The 21,692-nt window shown below is 43.9% G+C and overlaps 1 protein-coding gene across 1 annotated transcript; it reads left to right on the plus strand.

Annotated features, from left to right (window-relative positions):
- The first annotated feature begins 1,639 nt into the window (after positions 1 to 1,639).
- On the plus strand, positions 1,640 to 20,337 carry PDIA3 (protein disulfide isomerase family A member 3). Its single transcript, XM_066592721.1, has 13 exons — positions 1,640 to 1,902; positions 5,394 to 5,472; positions 7,799 to 7,916; positions 12,041 to 12,148; positions 12,425 to 12,554; positions 12,666 to 12,785; positions 13,569 to 13,694; positions 14,191 to 14,373; positions 15,150 to 15,258; positions 16,682 to 16,810; positions 17,996 to 18,075; positions 19,618 to 19,675; positions 19,909 to 20,337. Exons 1-13 carry the CDS (start codon positions 1,757 to 1,759, stop codon positions 20,017 to 20,019), a joined length of 1,497 nt encoding a protein of 498 aa, XP_066448818.1. The 5' UTR covers positions 1,640 to 1,756; the 3' UTR covers positions 20,020 to 20,337.
- Positions 20,338 to 21,692: the final 1,355 nt, after the last annotated feature.

Below are 21,692 nucleotides of genomic sequence, written 5' to 3' on the forward strand. Positions count from 1 at the left end.
ATCTAGTCTACGTTTGCATTGTCTTTTAGGTCGGCTTCACTCAAGTGTATGCATATTTTTGCGTGCATGAGCGCTGTGTTTTTGCACCCGCATTGGCGTGTTTTACTGTATTTTTGCACCCGCGAGGCAGGTGCATTTGTACGCACCAAAAAAACAGCACCGATGCTCCCAGCCATTGAAATGGCTAATTAGTCTAAAGAGTTCAAGATGTGTTCTTTTTCCTGCACAATTACGCAGTGCTCCACGCATCTCCTAGTATACTGCACCCATATTTGCACATCCCCACTGTTTTCTATGAGGACTGTTGGGGCACAAATGTGCAGGAAAATAGAGCATGCTGCATTTTTTTTGCACGACCAAAACGCTCAGGAAAAATAAATGCATGTGAACAAACCCATTGAAATCAAGGGGTTCTATTTAGTGTGTATTGCACACGCAAATTTTGCATATGTAAATATGTGTGCAAATACGCCCATTTGAAGAAGTTCTTAGTGCCTCGTATGTGCATTAGCACGCACCTCCACACAACCTTTTTGGTGCACAGATCGGCGTATTTTACTGCACTTTTTCTGCCCACGAAGCATGTATATTTGCACGACGAGCTGCTTGAAATGGCTAATTAGTCTGAGTTCCAGCGGAATTATGCAGCGTATTACCCATCTCCTTGTGTTTTGCGCGCACATTGACTTCTATGGGGACCTTTGGTCAGCAAATGCGCAGAAAAGTAGAGCCTGCTGCATTTTTGTTGCGCAACAGAAATGCACACGCAAAAGGCGTAAATGTGAACAAACACATTGAAATCAATAGGTTCTATTCTCAGTGTAGTGGGTGCGTAATTTTTACAGCTACAAATACGCCCGTTTGAAGGAGCCCTTACACTGGATTAGTAAGACTATGGTATTTGTACTGAAGTTTTTCTCACTTCCAATGGGGTTTTTGCAGATTGCTCTGTGCCTTGCCATAAGTGTATATAAATATACATGCCTCTTCGGATCTACCGTATTTATTTAAGCCTGAAGAAGAACTCTGCGTTGGTTTGAAAGCTCGCTATAACGTCACTTATTTTTGTTAGACATTTAAAGGTATCACATCTACAAGATTACTTGTTTTTTTCTTGCTGGGAACAATCACATTTTGCAGACTGCAGCACGACCATGACCGGAGGGGAGGGGAAAAGCCTCAGCATTTTAATTTTTTTTCTATCTAGAATCTCCTATTTATCACTATGCCCACCGCACTGCTGCACACACCTGCCCCACGCTCTGTAGCGCAGCACGGGGGTCTCAGCGCTATCATCCAGACTTCCCACCTGCGCTCTTCCCCTATATCCCCACCACATAGGAGATAGCGTAGACTGGACTTCCGCTTTAAGATCCTGTTCTCATCAACGCTTCCTCATAATTTGGCCTATCTGCTCTACATTTCCGCCAGGACCCATCCCCTTTGCTACCTCTACCACGTGACCTCCCGGCGTCACTCCTCAGTGGCTGACCCCTTTCCCTCCCCCGTATGGCCACGCCTTCCACCTCTTCAGTTTTCCAGTGGTTACGCCCACAGTGCGTTCTATGCCCCGGTCCACGCCCCGACCGATGACGTCACCACACTACAGCCAATGAACGGGTGCCACACTCCGGCTCCGGGTCCGGCCGTTGGTACTTCCGGCAGGTTTTCTCCCTCAGCTCCCCGGCTTCCCTTGTAGTACAGGTCCGGCAGTGCTGCTGAGAGCTTTCGCACCGCGCTCCACACTGACACCACCATGACGCGCAGTCTCCTCCTCGGAGTGCTGGTTCTTCTGGCCGCCTGTTCCTCGCGGGCCTCGGACGTCTTGGACCTCACGGACGACGACTTTGAAAGCAGCATCGGGGAGTACCCAACCATCCTGGTGGAGTTCTTTGCTCCATGGTGAGTATATGCTACGCGGGGGGCTCTGCGCCACTGTGGGGCGGCACTGCGGCTGTGAGCGCTGCGGGCCCCGGGAGAGGATGGGTGTAGCAGCTATACACGTGCTGGTAACCCCCTATGCGGGGCGCTGGAGGCGAGTCATTGTGCTGGTCATCAATCCCATTGTGAAGATGGCTGATAACAGGCAATAGCTTGCGTTCATGTGTGATGCATGGCACTGCTCTCTGCGGGTATCCATCCTTGATTACCCTATAAGCTGGCATTATACTCCGGGTATCACTATTATAGTTACATAGCATCCCCTGCTATGTACTCACACTAGTAACTGCCCGGCAAGAGTTCTGCCCTACAGCAGGGGGCAATATCCTTATTCATGGGTATTCCTAATTTGCTGTGCCCCCTCTATACATGGGGGTCCCTCTTATCCAGAAGTTTCACCTCCCATCTCTTCCTCTGGTGCTGCGCTGATGCCGGTACCGCATACAGTCTGCGTTCTAATCTGTTACTTAGTAACTATTTGTAGAACGTTCTATTTATAAACACGTCTTGGAGCCGCCGGGTGATACATTGTAGCAGTTTTCTGCTTGTTTCACTTTTAGTCCCTGGTTGCTTTTGTCAGTTGCTGGGCTCGGCTGCTGCAGGGACTTGTAGTTCTCATGGGCTTCGCTCTCCTTCCTGTACAGTCGGTGATGTCACTTGGTGGACTACTATTCCCGTCCTCCCTCGCTGGGCTGATGGAGATGGGTGTGTCCTTGCTGTGGTGTCTGCTGCTGATTGGCTGTAAGGGACTTGGTGGCTGCTTCTGATTGGTTTGGAGTATGAAGCACATCATCTATGTGATGCCTGGAAGGATTTCCTTATTCTCTGCTGTTGCAGAATCTGTGGCCTTGCAGTGTAATTGTCACTAAAATATGCTGCAAATGCACCACTGCCATGTACAACTCGCTTATCTGTCTTCCTCTGGAAGCGATACATATGGATGAATAGATATTATATTCCTATATTCTTTGCATGTAGTGAAGCTTTTAAATGTCACTTGCAATTAACTTAGGGCTCCTTCACATGGCTGTATTGTTACCATGTATTTCCTGCGTGTTACATGTGGTGAATGGAGGCAATGAAAGTCTATTGACTTATTTCTTTCATTTACACCTGCGTTGGAACTGTGTGCACATACGTAAAAAACACAGGAGAAATTAATCGCAGCATGCTCTATTTCTCCATGTTTCATGCGCAGTTTCTGAAGAGCTGCAAACTGAAACGCTGCACCTTTGCAGTGCCTGTGAATGGACAGTGTAAACGCAGCTCCGCTACGCACTGAGGGGGGAATTTGGGAAAAAGTCATACTTCGCATGTCCGTGATGCCAGAATCCCGAGCATGCGCAGTGCCTATCGCAGCCTGTATGCCATCTCTGCTGGCACAGCTTAGGGGCTCCGATGAATACAACACTACGAGGCTTGCAGCATTATACTCATATGCTTGTCTGAAGGAGCCTCTACTCTTAACATTAAATTGTAGTAGTGACTGACGCATCTAACGAGTTGTAGCTGTATTAAAATCCTACTGAAAGTCACTATTCTGAAAGTCACAAATCCCTCAGTGGCTTCCACCCGTGTCCGCAGCCATGAGGCCTAAAAAGACATAACTCACCTGTCCGGCTGCCATGCGGGTCTTCTCCGTCGTGCCTGATCTTTTTTTTTTTTTCTTTTTGTTAACCCGCTTTCCCGTGACACGATTGCAATGTCAGCTGTATCAGTGCTGCGGCACAGACCGCTTCCATTGACTTTAATGGAAGCCATCCGTGTGGGAAACCGCAGAAAATGGAGCACACTGCGGGTGTTTTCCGGTGCGCTCCGCAAGCTGGGAGAAAAATGACATCTACAGGTATTTAATTACCTGCGGATGCCAAATGAATGTCTAGGGGCATATTAAACTGCAGATCATCTGCTTTGGTGACCGGCACGGATTCCACAATTCCGTTTTGCCCATGGACATGAGGCCTTAGATGTAGACACTTGTAGCGATAAGTCTGAAGAATATTTTGCAGGATAAAACGGTCTGAAGATTTCTTTGACCCTAATGCACAAGATAATGGAGTGACTTCTAATGTTAAAGGCTATGGACCTCTTTTAGAGGAAAACATTATTTTTTTTCCTCTTAAATACATGTATATTGGTGTGGCAATCCTCTTTTGCAATAGGCTATAATTAAAGCGTTTTCATCTGTCTTCTACAGCTTCTACATATTACAGTATAGACACTGCAGACTAATGGCCCTTTTACACAGGACCATAGTTGGCTAAACGACTGCATGAGTGCTGATGTCACCGCCAAGGTTGTTGGCACTCGTGCAGAATGTTTAGACAAAGTCTACTGTTGGATCCCTCAGCGCTGCACCTTGTACGTGAAGCCGGGAACATTTATGTGGAATAAGAAGCCAGCAATAACTCTTATGCCGACTGAAAGTCAGTGATCATGACTTGCAAATAAATAGTGGACTTTTCTTTAAAAAAAAAAAACAAAAAAAAACTCTGCATGTTACCCCATAAGTGACTGACTGCTAAAAAAAAAATATGCCTGGCACTACTTTATGCTGCACTCATCGAGGAGCATAAAGTACATGAGATTCCCTTTAAGAATCCTTATTAGATTACATGTCAGTGAATGAAGCAAGAGAAGGAACTTCCTGCAAGAGAGACATATGATAGAGCTCTGCTGCATGAAGAGATAAGTAGTGACTGTATAATTCACGTGTCAATGGAATCATGTCATTGATGTACATTATGTGCAAATTTGTGCTCAGCATCACTTTGTTTGGTTTTCCAAGTTTTAAACTTTCCTCCTATTTGCAGGTTAAGGGTCTGACTGTTGGGACTCCCACTGATCGCATGCAGTCCTGTTTCCCCATCCCCATAGGCATTCCCTACTGCATCTCTATGGAGCTGCTGAAGAGAAGGGAGTTCAGCACTCTACAATCTGACAATCTGTTAGAGATATATTAACCCTTTCTAATCCAATTTGTATCCTGGTTACCCTAGGGGCTTACTTTTTCTGCCATTATACAACAACCTATCTGCTGGTTAAAGCCAGTACTGCATGAGGTGACATGTTGGATAGGCTCCGACAGCAGAGAGGCTGGCAATATACAGTAAGAGAACCCCGACGGATGTATTCCAACATTGGAGTTGTACAGACTTAAATCCTAATGTCTTAAGATGTCAGTGGATTGGAAAGGCTTAACCTGCAGCACATATGCTTGAGCTCTGCACCAGTCATATGTGGGGACACAGGACACCCATGCTTGGAATCTCTGGGGGTTTCAGCTGTCAGACCCCCACCAACTAGACTCTAGCAAATGTTTATTCAACAGGAAGTTAAAAAGCAGTTTATGTAATCCATAAAAAAACAAATCCCTACAGAATGTAGTTTTACACTTAGTAAACCCTTTTAATAACAAGGATCACTTAGTATTTTTTATTTTTTTTATACAGGTGTGGACATTGTAAGAGACTTGCTCCAGAATACGAGACTGCTGCTACAAAGCTGAAAGGAACTGTTGCTCTGGCTAAGGTATATTCTCCATTCTAGGTTACGTCCTTTCTTTGGACAAAACAGATTGCGAACAACTTGCCAAAGTCTGTCAACTAAGCCTGGTGACATACCACCGTATTTCATCCATGTTTTTGCATCTCTGATATGGACTTTTTTTTTTTTTTTTTCTTGCTTAACCCCAGTATCATGGATTCTAATGATGCTTGGAGTTTGGTTAGGAGACCCATAGTAAGGCTGGGGCGCAGGGCAGAAATGTGGTGTCACTGACCTAAGTTGCAAGGACACTGCAATTGTCCTTGATGTGGCCACTTTGGCTAATAGCGGGGCTCTTTCCTCTAGAGTACTTGTTGTGACACGTGTTTCCATTGCAGGAAATGATTGGGTATGTCCTCATGGGGTAGACTTGCTGCAGGCTTTTCATGTGTTCTGTCTGCATAAAAACACCTGCCACCTTTACGGTAACAGCAGTGTGACTGAGATTTTCAAACTCTTGCTCACATGCTGCAGAGAATCTGCCCAGAATCTTTTGTCAATTAGCTGCAGCAGCTTTGAAGGTTCCACCTCTCCAAATGAGGAGGCGAATTCAGTACCAACTGGTGCTGGTTTTGTGCTGCAGACACTCCACAGCAAGTTCTGCCCTGTGTGGACTTGCCCTTAAGGCTAGAGCAGCTTTTCCTGGTGGTAACCGAATGCCAGTTAATTCAGAAGCAGTCTGTAAACTGAGGTAGCTTCAAAACAAAGTAGGGCTGCACAATAGAAAATTACTAGTCTGCACAAGCTGTTGTGACAACGATGACATGACTTGAGGCCCATCTACACGCAAGCCCTTCACAGAGTAGACTTATAACTAAAACGTAATACTTTATTGATTTACGTTAAAAGTAGTGGGCTACAACATCCTGCGGACTATCATAATAGTATATGTCTGCGGCTAAGAAGTAATTGCTTGTCTGAATGGTAATCTCAGGTTCACTGAGTCCCTGGTTACCAACTGAATACATATCTATGAGCAAACTGGATAAGTTGTGTGTTTTTTTTTTTTTTTCTCTCATAAATTTGCTGCCATCACGACTCCCAATAGGGAGGTATTAGTCTAGGATAGTCCATATTTGTATCTTAAATTCAGTTAGATGTATATTCAATACAGATAGATCTTTAATTCAGTTCAACGCATTGCCCTACCGATATGGTAGTTCCTCAGGAACCGTTACTGCTTTTTGACTATCGCTCAAGTTGCGATGTATTGTTCAAATGGTGGCAATATTCAAATATCTCAATCAATAAGCAGCCCTATATAAGGGATGGCAGACATCCCATACATGCCTCTGTGGACAGATGGGAAGGGGAGACACTCCTAGTGATGCCACAGACCATGCATAATTATGCAAGGTTAGTGAGTGATACTGATGCTCACTATATAACGAGTCACTTTAAGGATCCAGATGTATACAAGGGTCTGCAGCATCTCCAGTCACTATCTGCTGCTACCCCCATTCCTCTGTGGAGTATGCATCTGCAGCATAGTGTTTTAAAATTAAGCGTAATGCTAAAGATGTTCCCTCTAGGGCCTCCATGCCCCCCCCCCCCCGACCTGATCGCCTGCCTCGTACCCTCTAGGGTCCCCCCCCCCTCCCCCGCAGACCTGATCATTTATTAGACTGTTATTGCCCCTGTGAATTACCCCATTTACACGCAATGATTATCGCTCAAAATTCATTCAAACGAGACATCATCGTTGCATGTAAATGCTGCCATTGTTCACTTTTCGAAGATAACAGGGACCGCACAGCATGTTCTCCATGGGAGTCGGATATAACATTGTAATCTGCTGATAGCCCATGCGAGAACAATGGAGCTGTGTGCAAAGCTCAGACCACATACTTTGCACTGCAAAAAGCTCCTGGAGGCCCTTTTACATGCAAAATGAAGATGATAAAGTGTTAATGGACATTGGTGTCCATTTACACTTTATGCAAAATGATTGCTAAAACTGTCAACATTTGAAAGATTGTGTGTAGATGGGCCTTTAATACATACAGCCCCATCCTCAATTACATTTTGGAATCTAATTTCAGAGCTCAATTGCTCTAATTACTAAAAACTGCTTGGCCAAATCACTATAAAAAATGCACAGTCTTGCAGTTTTCCTAGTAGAATTTTTGGTGCTGGCCTGATTAGTGGGGAAAGAATACTTGCTAACTTTTTTTTCTTGGGGTACTTGTTTGTTCCCCAGGTTAAAGGGCACTGTTCTGCGACTCTCACTTTAAAGTGCATTTCACTATTACACTTCCTGACTTTTGTGAACTGATTTGCAGACCAGGTTTTGACTTAAATATACTTTCAGGTTGATTGTACTGCAAATTCTAACACCTGCAACAAGTATGGAGTCAGTGGTTACCCTACTCTTAAAGTCTTCAGAGACGGAGAAGAATCTGGATCTTATGATGGCCCTAGGAACGCTGGTAAGATGGTTATACATGGGTAATGCAGTGACCCCTAGCATTGGTGGAACTCTTCAATGGAGTGGTTTTAGTTACTGTAAATGTATGCTTTGTTCTGACTTGAGGTGGTAAATCACTTTAGATGGCTGTACAGCTTGCCCTCTACTACTCATGAGCACACTGAAGCAGCTTGGCATGTGTTCACAAACTGAAGGCGGTAGTAAGTCTCTGCAAGACACCTGGCAACGGTTTATTTCCTGTGAGAGCAAAAGATCAGGCATGATGAAATTCAACATGTCAAGGGAAAAAAATGCATTAAACATCTGCTGTCATTTGGGACCCCCTCCCCCATATACAGTGATTGTCTGAAATAATTCAGCATATGGCCACCTTTGCAAGAACACATTTTGGGTGGCAGTCTGGCACAGATGCCTGTTAGCGTAGCTTGAATCTAAAGGGTACATGGTGCCTACAACTGTGTTGCACTATTAGTTCTGGAGCTTAACTTGTAGTGTAGTATACCCCAAGCTGCAATAGTGCCGTCAGAGTAAATGGTGTATCTGCACTTGCACAGGAAATATAGCTGTTAGCAGTATTTCTCCATTCACTATGCTGGTAAAAATTCCTTTTAGATTGAAAATTCACAATGTTTTGCCAATAGTAACCTTGTTGGGCTTGTATGCACTGCTTGAGCCATGACCTCACTGTAGATTTTTTTTAAATTTTTTTTTTTTAATTTAAATAAAACACTTGGTCAATATCTAATATATCTGCCCCAAGCTCTTTAGGCTTGAAAACCTCACATAACGTGAGATTGGCAATTAGAAGTTGAGCTAGAGTTGAAACGTGAGTGTCCATGTGATGGGTTATTCCCTTCCAGACAGACACTTAAGCTAATACTACACCTTTCTTGAAATGCTTTTAGATCTCAAGCGATATTTAAGCTCATATTGTCAGGAAGGAGAAATGTACATGAAATGTTAGTCACTTTATTGGAAGGGGCTTAGTGTTCTCTGCTCTTGGGTCTGCTCCATATATGTCAGATGTTACATGGCTGGCACCCACCTCTAGTGGCCAGATTCAGGGATGCTTTGTTTCCCAGTTATTTAAGGTGTTAAATGCTACAGACAGAGGGAGGCTTCCTTCCTCAATTGAACCCCCGTAACGTAACTGGTGTCGAATAGTAGTCATGGCAGCGAGGCCTAGTGAAAGGCCTCCAGGCTTAATAGAACATAGAAAGGCACAATACTTTTGGTAGGGTGGTGTATCTGGCCACCTGAACAAGAATTGTGCTGGACTGGTTGCGTGCAGCGGCATAACCCGTATATCCACTAGTGCGGAGGTCTTTGTATGCTGCCGACACTGACTTGGTTAGTGACATTCTGTAGGTTGTGGAAAAGCTTTGAGTCTCTCCCAGCTGTCATCTGTACTTTTAACCCCTTAACGACCGGGCCATAGTGTTTTTACGTCCTGCAGCTGCAGGACGTGTATGGAGGGAGGTAGCGCCGCTATCTCCCTCCATACAGCACGGGCGTTAGCTGTTTATTACAGCTGACACCTGGGGGCAATAGCACGCTCAATTCTGACAGCGGCATTTAAATCCCCCGAACGCTGTTTGGGGGTCCCGCACGGCCCCCCGGCGGTGAGATCGGGGGATCCGTGCAGGTGTCATGGCAGCCGGGGGCCTAATGAATGGCCCCAGGGCTGCCTTAGCAGACTGCCTATCAAGCCATCCACACAGGGTGGCTTAAAAGACTGCCTGTAAAAAAGCAGTATGACGTAATGCTATAGCATTACGTCATACTGCAGGAGTGATCAAAGCATCGCATGTTAAAGTCCCCCAGGGGGACTTCAAAGTAAAGTAAAAAAAGATCAATAGTTGTTTTTTTTAAATTGTAAAAAAAAAAAAGTTATAAAAGTTTAAATCACCCCCCTTTTGCCATATCCATTATTAAAAAATCTAAATCGTAAAATAAAAATATGTATTTGATATCGCCGCATCCGTAACAGTCCGATCTATCAAAGTAGTGCATTATTTTTTCTGCACGGTAAACGTCGTCCGAAAAAAAATAAATAAATAAAGAACGCCAGAAATGCATTTTTTTAGTTATCCTGTCTCCCAGAAAAAACGCAATAAAAAGCGATCAAAAAGTCGTATGTATTCCAAATTGATACTATCGGAAACTACAGGACATCCCGCAAAAAATGAGCCCTGGCTCTACTACGTCGACGGAAAAATAAAGTTATCGCGCGCACAAAATGACCGCAGAAAATAATTGAAAAAAATTTAATATCTTAAAAAAAAAATACAAGTACTACAACAAAAACAATACTATATAAGTTTGGTATCGTAGTAATCGTACTGACCTATAGAATAAAAATATCAGGTCATTTTTGTTGCAGTTTGTGCGCCGTAGAAACAGGACGCACCGAAAGATGGTGGAATGTCGTTTTTTTTTCCATTTCTCTCCGCTAAGAATTTTTAAAGTTTTTCAGTACACTATATGGTACAATAAATAGTGCCATTGAAAAACACAACTCGTCCCGCAAAAAACAAGCCCTCATACAGCGACTTCGATGGATAAATAAAGGAGCTACGATTTTTTAAAAGGGAGTAGGAAAAAACAAAAATGGGGGAAAAAAGCAAAAAAGCCCGGTCACTAAGGGGTTAAGTTAATATTCTGGGTTGTCCAGTTCTTGGTTTGTCATCCTATGACTCCGTTGATCTAGTGACCCGGGTCTTAGCAGTAATGTCACAAACCAATAGTCCACTAAGGTGCCAAGCAACAATGATACCACATGTAAACTGTTAACCCCTTAGTGACCACCCTATAGAGTTGTGCTTTTTTTTTCTTTTTTGCCTTCTGGCTGGCTTGGCTTTAATCCCCAGGGTCGTAAAAACACGCTCCATCTGGCAATTATAGTCCTGCGGGCTGTGGACATGACAGCTCTTTGCTGACAACTTGGAGCTGTCATGGGGGACAGAGATAGCTGACCCTCCCCCCAGTCATGCGCTCATCGATATCCAATGGATAATGGCGATCACAGAGAAGTAAATAAGGTAAAGTTTCTGCTCCTGTCACGGATCGGACACGAGCTGCGTGTGTAATCATAATTTTTTTCTTTTTTAAACTTTATTCCACGGGACGGCACAGGTAATTTTTGCCACCCTGAACATAAACACAACTCAGAAAATGCAAACTCTCTGAACTAAATATTATTTCACTTGACCAAAGTTTTTGGTTCAAAAGATCGTTGTGCCCTATGTCATATAAGATCTCCTGGGGGTCATTTTTATTTTATTTTACTTGCTATCGGCCAGGATTAAATACCAGGACCAAGCACCTTAAATTTACAGCGCTTGGTTCTTATTGGGTTAAAAAATAAATACAACTTCTTTGCCAAAGTGCTTGCACATCTATGCTAACAAGAAAACTACAGTTCTAGCTCTTTGGTGGGGAGGAAAAAACTAACACAAAATGGAAGGGGTTGGTGAACATTCCCCGCCCTCCAAAAATAAAAAAAGGAGTTTGTGAGCATTTCCTTTCCTACCTATGGAGAGCTAGTGTGATGCTTTTGGTGATCATGTAACAAACTAGGATTTAGGCCGCCTGCACACAGGCAGATTTGCATTATGGGATTCCGCCTCTGGATTCTGCAGCAAATCCAGCCCATAGCATGCTATGAGAAGACACGATTTCCTGCTCACAAGCAGAAATCTATTGCGGTTTTCCACTCAAAGGAGAAATCGCAGCATGCTGCGGTTTTGTGCTGGCTTCCATTGAAGTCAATAGAAGCAGTCTGTCCTGTGGCCATTCTGCAATAATCATTGCGGCATTGCTGCAGCAGCCGCATCATAGCTACAGCGATGGTGTGGCATCCTCTGTACTGTGCATCTGCAGAGAGGTAGGTTGGGGTCACCAGCCAAGCACCCGGGCGAACTCACCTGCGGGAATCCCGCATGCGTGGTCCGACCCACCCGTGTTCAGGTGGCCTAACCATGCTGTAGACAGACACACCATAAAATACTACTGAATAGGAAGGAAATTGAGTGATTTAATGTATATGCTTTATTAGTGTGAGCCTTTCTAGAAAAATCAATGGTAGTTGCAAAGTTTAGAAATGTTTAATTTTTTATTTTTAAGAGGGAATTATCAGCACCATGAAGAAACAGGCGGGTCCGGCATCTATTGATCTGAGATCCGTAGAGGAATTTGAGAACTTCATTAAAGGGACTGAACCATGTGTAGTTGGTGAGTATCATGAATTCAAAATGCATTAGTAGTGATAGTCTTTGACTTGCTGTGGTAGAGCAGTATTTAAAGGGGTTGTCTGGTTGCAGGAGGAATTCCCTTTAATAGGACTTACAGTATTAAAATAACAGAGCGTTCCTTACCTCTTCTGCTGTTGGGATCCAGCACTGCCACAGCTCTGGATTGTGGTGGAGGAGAGGTTAATACTGGAAGTCCTATAAAAGGGAAGTTGTCATGTAACCAAACAACCCCTTTAAACCCCTCCTTCTCATATAGGCTTCTTCCGTCATCTGTATGAAACTCCTCATGAGGAGTATCTGAAGGCTGCCAACTCTCTAAGGGATAACTACAGATTTGCGCACACAGATGAAACAGAACTAGTGGATGCCAACGACTCAAACGGAGAGTAAGTAAATGTTGTACTGATACAGCATATATAGTGGTGTGGGCCTCAGCCGCACGTTCCTGAGGAGCTGTCAGATTAGACTCGTCTGGAAACTTGTCCTTTTCTTTTAAGGGGTCTCACGGTATACCGTCCACCAGCTCTTGCAAACAAGTTTGAAGCGAGCTCTGTCCAATTTCCTGCCCATGAGAAGATCACCTCCCACAACATAAAGACCTTCATCCAGAATAACATGTGAGTAATCTTGGGTTTCATTTAGCTCTTTAGTCGTTGATGACATTTCACTGCCGCTGTCTCTAATGGCCCTTTTACACTGGATGATTATAGTTTTAGATTCCTGCGGGAATTTGACTGATCGTCCCCATGTAAACACATTCATTTATGAATTCTTTTGAACGACCTGTTCAGTTTTCTGCCAACTTACTGTGAATAGAGATGGGTGGGAGGAGAACTCTCCCTGTCCCGGCTACATGCCGGCAGCACTGTCAACGAATCTCGCTCCTGCCTAACAGCACAGGAGCGAGCATCACTGGGACGTAGTTGCCCAACAGAGTAAGTTTGAGCTGCTTAGACTAGGCAGGGTGAGTTCAGTCTGCCTACAGCTATATCGGGTGAAGGCTTTGTAATCTGATTTGCTCACACTGAAATGTGGGTGAGATCTATCAAAAACCAGTGTACAGGAATGTCAAAGGAAACCAGTCGGGTCTTTACGGTTGTGATATGGGAACTTAAACATGAGTAGTGCCCCAAAAAGCAGTCAACAGCAATTCTTCTCTTATCCTCCTCACCTTTGACCCAATTTGTCTTTACATCTTAATCAAAACTAAGCAATATATAAAGAATTCTCAGATCGGCAATCTTTCTTGTAATTTCTTCCGTCGCTAAAGATCAGTTGCCAAATTTTGGTATTGGATCACCTGATCTAATGTGCATTGATTTCCTGACTGCTCCTTACAAAGGGAAGGTGACTATCTTGTGTTCGAGAATTTATGAATAATCTGGTTTTTCTCTTTGTAGATTAGGTCTCTGCCCTCACATGACTGAAGACAACAAAGATTTAATACAAGGCAAGGATCTGCTTGTGGCCTACTATGATGTGGACTATGAAAAGAATCCCAAGGGCTCCAACTACTGGAGAAATAGGTGAACTACATTTAGTCTTGTTTCTAGATTTTTCTTCATCACTCTAACCACCACCTCTTCCAATAAGTCTTTGGAATGACAATTTCTTGAACTTTTCTTTCTTTTTTTTTTTTTTTCCATTGGCACAGCTGTGAGGTTTGTTTTTTTTGTTTTTGCAGGATGACCTATAGCTTTTATTGGTACCATTGTGGGGTACACATGACTTTCAGGGCATTAAGTTTTGGTCAATTAGGACATTTAAATGCCTCTGTCACAATTGACAGCACTAAAGAAACTACAGTAACAATCAAAGTTGTGTATTTGTGTGCAAGTGGTAGCTGTCAGACAGCCGATACCTGCTGTTATAGGGTGGGCTAGGCTCTGAGCCTACTCCATACATGGGCAGTTAGGATTTATATGGCTGTATGTTAGGAAAGGGGTTAAGATACTGACACTCAGGATATGTATAATGATTATAGCCTACCACTCATGACTTTTAACCTACCTTCATTTTCAGAGTAATGATGGTGGCAAAGAAATTCCACGATGCTGGCCAGAAACTCAATTTTGCCGTTGCCAACCGTAAGGCCTTTGCACATGAAGTGACAGAGTTTGGTTTGGATGCCAGTGCTGGAGATGTCCCTGTTGTTGGAATTAAGACTGCGAAAGGAGACAAATATGCCATGCAGGAGGAGTTCACGTAAGTATTCGCTGTACACCTCAGCCTTCCTGGCCAAAGCATGGTAATGCATTTTGTAAGTGTGTATACTGGGAATTCATAAAACCGTTTACACTAGAAAGATGGCATTAAGTTACAACTCTTTGCACAAGTAACATTTGCAAACTGCAACACTTTTTTTTTTTTAAAAGAGCAGTCCTAAGCACAAGGCTGCAGGGACACCCACAGTCCATCAAATTGACACCAGAACCTTTAAATTATAGTAGAGATCTGTCAGGTTAGGTTTTGGCAGGTGGCACATGGATAGCTTGAGGTACAATAAATGTAATAAGAGGTTTGTGCATGGCATGTAAAACACCGTTCTCGGATAGAGGTGCCTTATAGATTGACTCTAAGCCAATTGACTACAGCCAGGCTTGCATTGGCAGACTAGATTCTGCATGTGGGAGACCTGCAGCAGATTCCAGCTGGGAGCATATACAGGCAACCCTGTGTACCTGGGATTTCTGTATTGCATATGACCGTGGCAGCTCACCTTCGGTCGTGTGTCGTTCCCCCCCCCCCCCCCCCCCCCCCCCACTCGTGGAATACACAACTCGTATCCGTGAGTATGAAGGAAAAAATCGAAACTTTGTGCCTCTCAATGCCTTTGTTTTGCCACGGATGCCTATCTCAGATTCCACAATTGGAATCCATCTGTGTGAGACCACCATTTATACATCTGTAAGAATTTTCTCAGCATAATCTACACCCACAAGGAATTCTAATAAATATAATTTTTTAATTCTGCTCTTTAGTCGTGATGGAAAGGCACTGGAGCGATTTCTGCAAGACTACTTTGATGGAAATCTGAAGAAATACTTGAAGTCTGAGCCTATTCCTCAGAACAATGATGGCCCAGTCAAGGTAAAAACAGCTGTAGGAGTCTTGTGCATGGGTCCTGTTGGTTCAATCTGTCAACCCATTGTTTTAGTATCTGCCCATAACCCATCTTGGATGGGGGATTGTAACTAGCGACTTTGTTTGGCTTATGGCACGTATAGTTATCGGGTCCTAAGATGCACCCTGCTGCTGTATAAAGAGCCCCCCTGTAGTACAGTTTCCCTGAAAAGACCATTTTTTAATATATGGTTATAGGTTATAGTTATATTTAAGAGGCACTTGGTCTTATTTTCAGCAGAGGTCTTATTATACTTGGCATGCTTGGTCCACGTCTCTCCTGCTGCTCTCCACAGCTCTGATGCGCTTCCTGCAGTTCTCGGCTGCTCATAGAACCTCACTTCCTGGTTATGGGATAAATAAATCCCGCCTCCATGAAGCGATGGCTGAGCAGCAGTCAAAGAACCAATCAACAGTCATAACATTGTAGAGGCAGCATTTTTGAATTGGCTGAGACATGGCCAATCACAGCCATCACACTGGTTCCTCCAGCGCTGCATTGACTGGTTTCCTGGAGGTGTGATCTATGAATCCTGTAAGCAGGAAGTGATGTACAAGTGGCTGAGGACTGCAGGAACCACTCAACCTCTAGAGAGCAGCGGGAGGGACCTGGACTAAGCCTGCTAGGTAATCATTGCTTTTTTTTTTTTTCCCCCTTAGGCCTCCTTCCCACGAGCGTGACGGGCTCCGCAGCGTAATATTCCGCTGCGAAGCCCGTCACGGCGCCCCCCAGAGCCCCTATACTTACCTGCGGGAGATAGCGTGAAATCGCTTCCCCGCCCACCGCCGCGCGTCACCGCCCGTCACCGCCCACCGCCCTCGCGTCACCAGCCGTGTCACGTGCACGGCCGGCCGTGTCACGTGACGCGGCCGGACCGCGTCATTTGGCGTCATATGACGCTCGGCGGTGGGCGGGAAAGCGTTTTTTCACGCTATCTCCCGCTGGTTACAGCGGGAGATAGCGTGAATGGACGGCTTCCATTGACTGCAATGGAAGCCGTCAGTGCGTACAGCCCGTCCTCACCCGCAGAAAATAGAGCATGCTGCGGGTGAGGACGGGAGAAATCGCGGTGCGTAATTCCGCGGTGGAATTACGCATCGTGAGCATTGTGCTATTAGGTTCAATAGAACCTAATAGCTGCGGGCAACGCAGCGGATTTTCGCCGCGAATTACGCGGCGGAAATCCGTTCGTGGGAAGGAGGCCTTAATGTAGTGTAACTAGGGCTTATATTTCAAGCCTCAAAAATTGGCTTGGGGCTTATTTTTGGGATAATGGGGTATGTCTCCAGAAACGTTCACCTGATAAATTTTTAGCAGGTATCGTATCTGCCCGGAATATTTAAAGTGTGTGTACCTACTTATAATCTGACCTTTACTGTAAACTTCTAGGTGGTTGTAGCTGAAAATTTTGATGAACTGGTAAATGACGAAAGCAAGGATGTTCTGATTGAGTTCTACGCTCCATGGTGTGGACACTGCAAAAACCTGGAACCCAAATACAAGGAGCTTGGAGAGAAGGTATGTCCAAATGTTCATTTATTAGATAAGTTGGCAAAGACTATTGAGGATAGTTTTTAATGCTGTTTTTTGTTGTAAAGTTTAAAAAAAAAAAAACCTTTCTTAAATTAACTTCAATGTGTAGGTTTATTGTGTCCATATATCAGAATTAATGAGTTGTCTGAGTTTCAAGTAACTAAATTCCATAGGTGCCATATATGCTAGTGATGCTCTGCTTTTGATGGAAACTTTACCCTCCAGTAGAGCATAAAAAAAAAACAACAAAAAAAAAAACAACTTTGATGTTTGTTACAAACAGCCTCTATGCGCTTACTGGTAGACTTTTACCTTAGTGGACATCTTTAGGAATTGCTGAAGCAGTTTCCTCCCTGCAGAACCTGGTAAGCTTCTGCCAATACCAGCAGGAGTGAGAAGAACCCTAAGATGTGTCGTGGCATTATGAGACTTTCTATTTCTTGTTATAAACAGACTTGGAAAAGTATAAAAAAAATGACAGTGGAAAAAGACCACATGGTCCATCTAGTCTATTACATAATTTCCCCCCCCCCCCCCCCTCCTTGCCTGTTTCCTGCAATGCCTACCTGTGAATTCCATGCTCCAGCCAAAAATCTGACTGGTCCTGCGCATGCACTGCCCTGTAGACCTGTATAGGAGAGCGCACAAGACTTTAAAAAGAGCCAGATTTTCAATCGGTGCGCAGACTTCACAGGCGGTTACCGCGGGAAACTGATGGATATGACATGCATCACCCGGCTCCTTGTCATGCTCCCTAACAGCAACATAAGCTAACGGTGCTTTAGGCAGGTGATGGACTCCCTGATGTATAGTTAACCCAGACAGGCTTGCGTTCATTTAGTTTTTCAAGCCACATTTGCTGGAAGCTTGTTCCATGGACTGACCTTTCTTCTGATTGTAGCCCCTCGTGTTAGTTATTGGCTTCCTGCTAAATAGACTTCCCTCCTGAACTTTAGTTATTCCTATAACATGCATGAAGCTTTCCATCATGGCCCTCTCTCCCTTCTATCCTCCAGGTAAAATTTGCACAACAGATAAATAAAAGACCCTGAGAAATGGTTTACTTTGGTTCATAGGAGACACTTCTAGTATCTTAAGACTCATCCCAGATTTTGACACTTACCACTCTGCACATCTTTGTAATGTAATGTTTTTTTGTTTTTTGCATAGTTGGGCAATGATCCGAACATTGTTGTTGCCAAGATGGATGCCACTGCTAATGATGTGCCTTCTTACTATGAAGTCAGAGGGTGAGTAAAACGTGTCTGCAACCACCAGTGACTGATTTAATGTAGAAACTATGTTGGTTTGATACTCCTCCATGTAAAGCCTGAGGGCTCCTTCACACAGGCGTAGGCGTGTTCACGGTCGCAAGAGGAGGTTGTTTGCGCTCTGAATGGACCCAGATCATGTCCACTGGCAAGTGAAGCCACACTCCTTACTTAAATTGGCCCCACTGCCGGTCCTGTTCATTCGTGCAGAACACGCCATGCCATGTTTGAAGGGGCAGACTACTTAGTTGCTGGTGTTAGTAATCAACACCACAAAATCGCACATTTAAAAGTACAAAATTTTTATTTTTTTTTTGCATGCAATTAAGAACCGCCCCCCCCCCCCCCCGCCCCCCCCCCCTATAAAGTTCTATTAAGTCTCAGGTGTGTACACTGCTGGCGAAGAAAATGGCCGTTTGTGGGTTTGTTTTGTTTTTTTTTGTTTGTTTTTTTTATTCTACACACAATGTGAGTGAACCCTTTGAAACCTATGGGCTGTAATGGTTGCGTTTCCTGCAGCCATTTTTATTTTTTTCGTTCAAACGCACTCGTGTATAGGAGCTCTAAGTAAAATAAATGGCTGAGCAAATGCAGGAGTCTGGGGAAAAAAGCACCTGAATTCTTAGTTTCTTGGTACAGCCCCTTATCACCTGTCCATAGGTAATAAGTCTAGTCAGTGGGGATCTCGCTGCTGAAACGCCCTCCCATCTCAAACGGGGGGTGGGTGGGGGGTTCCATCGTTACTCTTGGCTTGATGCACCCCCCCCCCTCCCACGATGGAACTGGTCACGCTTGTGTGGCCTCGCTCGACTCGCATTCAATGGCACTGCTGGAGATAATTAAGGGCATGTACTTGGCTGTTCCAGTCAGCACCATTGCAATGAATGTGCAACTACTGCTCCAGTCACTGACCTCGCTGCAGTTGGGCACAACAAACTCATAGGTGATAAGTCAGGAGTCTGTATTCCCCTTGTCACTATCTAATGGTTGGGTAATAAATGTTCCTGGTACAAGGCCTTTTGAGGCCTATATAATCTAGACTGATGGGACAAATTATCATTTTACTCTTCTGTTTGTTGCTCCATATAAATATGATCAGCCAGCACATACTTGTTTGCATTATCAGCTGTCAGCAGCATATCCTTTCAATTAACCCCTTAGTGACCTTCCTATAGTGTCCTTACATGTTGCAGGACTTGTATGGAGGGAGATCGCTCGGCTATCTCTCCATACACCGTGGGTGCCAGCTGTTTTTTACAGCTGACAACAGGTCTGACGAGCCGCGCAGCTCATCAGGGCTGTTAACCCTTTAAATGCCACTGTCAATTTTGAAGGTGGCATTTAAATCCCCCCCACAGATGTTTGGGGGTCCAGCTACATAAAATAAGTTTTCAGAGGCACCTAATCTCCAGCAGTGCCTTGGTGGACTAAAGCTGGGTGTAAAGGCACAATTAGTATACTCTAGAACTGCATAGTCTTTATAGAGACGGGGTGTTTAAACTGTCTTTGTGTATATTCCAGGTTCCCCACCATTTACTTTGCACCAGCTGGAAGCAAGCAAAGTCCAAAGAGATATGAGGTGAGTTGAGTCTAATAGACAACCACGATGGATGAATGAGGCTCAGTTCTTGGGTTCTAGTCACACATTGGAGTAAATTTGTATTTTAGAACTAATTCTGCAGCTGAAATTCGACAACAATCCTGGTGTGTGAACTATAACACTCAGGCTGGGCCCAATACACTAGATTTATTTTTCAAGGCTTTTTCCTTACATGATTTACAAGCCTGACTTGTATATCTTTCTGATTGTAGGGTGGCAGAGAGGTTAGTGACTTCCTTAGTTACTTGAAGAAGGAGGCTACAAACCCTCCAATTATTAAAGATGACGAAAAACCCAAAAAGAAGAAGAAAGAAGAATTGTAAGGCTCTTTTTGAAAGCAGCACTTCTGCAGGTTGGGGCATCATCCTGACATTACTGGGATTAGGAACACACTTTGGACACTGAAGCAAAATTTTCCTAAAGGGAGTATGACCATTGAATAGAGATTTCTTAGATGCACTGCTGGAAGGATCCAAGGACCTATGAATATCTGTGGCTTGTCTAGGGGGCACCACTTTTCCATCTAGGCTGGGAGGGACGGGGTGGGGGCTCTGAAATTTGATGGTATTTGTTTTATTACTTTTTTTAATTTCTTTTGTACATTTTGAAACTGATTCGACAATAAACACCCCCCACCTTAATTTTTGTCGACTCATTTATATTGCGGTTTAGCATATAGAGGAAATTCCTGTGCATGGTAGTCTGGAATAAAGTATTAAGGATCAGCGCCTGTAGCAGGCTTCCTTGAATCTGTTACCTGTGCACAGGAAATGCTCCTTCAGGATGTAACTATGCTTTTGAAAGGAACCTTTTGCATGGAACAGAATTGTACTGCAACAGTGCAGACTTTTTGTTGACAAAGGCCCACAAAGTAGCTGTCCCAATGTTAACATATCGCCTAAAGACATTGTGGCAGCATCCACTCTGGATCATTGAGGTGGGTGTTGAGCAGGACACCCTTTGACTACATATGATGCAAATGGAGAGGATTTGTTTGTTGAAACAACTTATATCCATGCTTGCATAAAAAAATCAAAATGGGTTTAACCCTATACCTTATTTTCCCATTGACGTTCTGTCAATGTATAGTGTTAAATCCATCTGGGTTTTTTCTGCGGAATGAGCTGTGTGGTTTAAAATACTGTTCGTCAAGTGTAGTTAAAAGCAGTAAAACAATTGTTTTCAGACTTTTTGCAGAGACCGTATTGCAGTAAAATTGACATGTTCACTTTATCCTGCGCACTTGGTGCAATCTGCAGCAAAAACTTTTTATTTAAGCGGCCTTATGTCGCCATATTGAGACACAAGTTTTCTTTTGTCTCCAGAGTTGTGTGAGGGCTTGTTACGGAATGGGCTGTAGCTTTTTCTGACACTTTTTTAGTGGTACATACAAATTTTGCTCTTCGTCCATCTTGTTTCATCAAATATTGAAATTCTGATATAGGGTGGGTGTGGAAGTTTAAAAAAAAAAAAAAAAGAGAAAAAAACTTGCGCTTGCTTTTTGTACTTAGGCTAATTAAGCTCTGCAAAGAGGCCACAAACAGCTTGGATGCAGCAACAAAAGCTGACTGCAGAACTTGAGGGGTTACATTGGCTCTAAACGAAGATGTCAGCTGTTGAACACTGCCAGCCCCAGCTGGATATGGAATGGGCTTGGCTGCACCCACCATAGCCAACTACATGATGTAAATTTACATCTTGCTTGCGAAGGTTAATGCCCTTTCAAAACTGTTGCTTGAGCAATGTCTATGGCACATAAAAATGTTCATAACACAACTGAGCACCTCATATCATTCCAGTTACTCCTTGTGTAATAGAAATAGAATGGCCAGGTAGGTGTGTGTTCCTTTTTTTTGGACTGATACCTCTGATAAACTTAGAGGTATCTCCCTTGTCCTGTGTAAAAGGTCCCTTAGCCACTGCCAGATAACTTGTTGGGTGCAGATATCCAACAGGTCATCCCAGAGATAATGGCTCCTGTGTTGTGGCTTCTTTA

Source organism: Eleutherodactylus coqui, chromosome 2 (assembly GCF_035609145.1).
Source record: "Eleutherodactylus coqui strain aEleCoq1 chromosome 2, aEleCoq1.hap1, whole genome shotgun sequence".
In the NCBI taxonomy this organism is placed as follows: domain Eukaryota; kingdom Metazoa; phylum Chordata; class Amphibia; order Anura; family Eleutherodactylidae; genus Eleutherodactylus; species Eleutherodactylus coqui.

Excerpts from the sequence above, each read along its gene's own strand:
- PDIA3 (XM_066592721.1), top strand. The coding sequence starts at position 1,757 with ATGACGCGCAGTCTCCTCCTCGGAGTGCTGGTTCTTCTGGCCGCCTGT. Across the intron at positions 7,917-12,040 it reads TGATGGCCCTAGGAACGCTG|AGGGAATTATCAGCACCATG; the intron begins GTAAGATGGTTA and ends TTTATTTTTAAG. Across the intron at positions 14,374-15,149 it reads GCCATGCAGGAGGAGTTCAC|TCGTGATGGAAAGGCACTGG; the intron begins GTAAGTATTCGC and ends TCTGCTCTTTAG.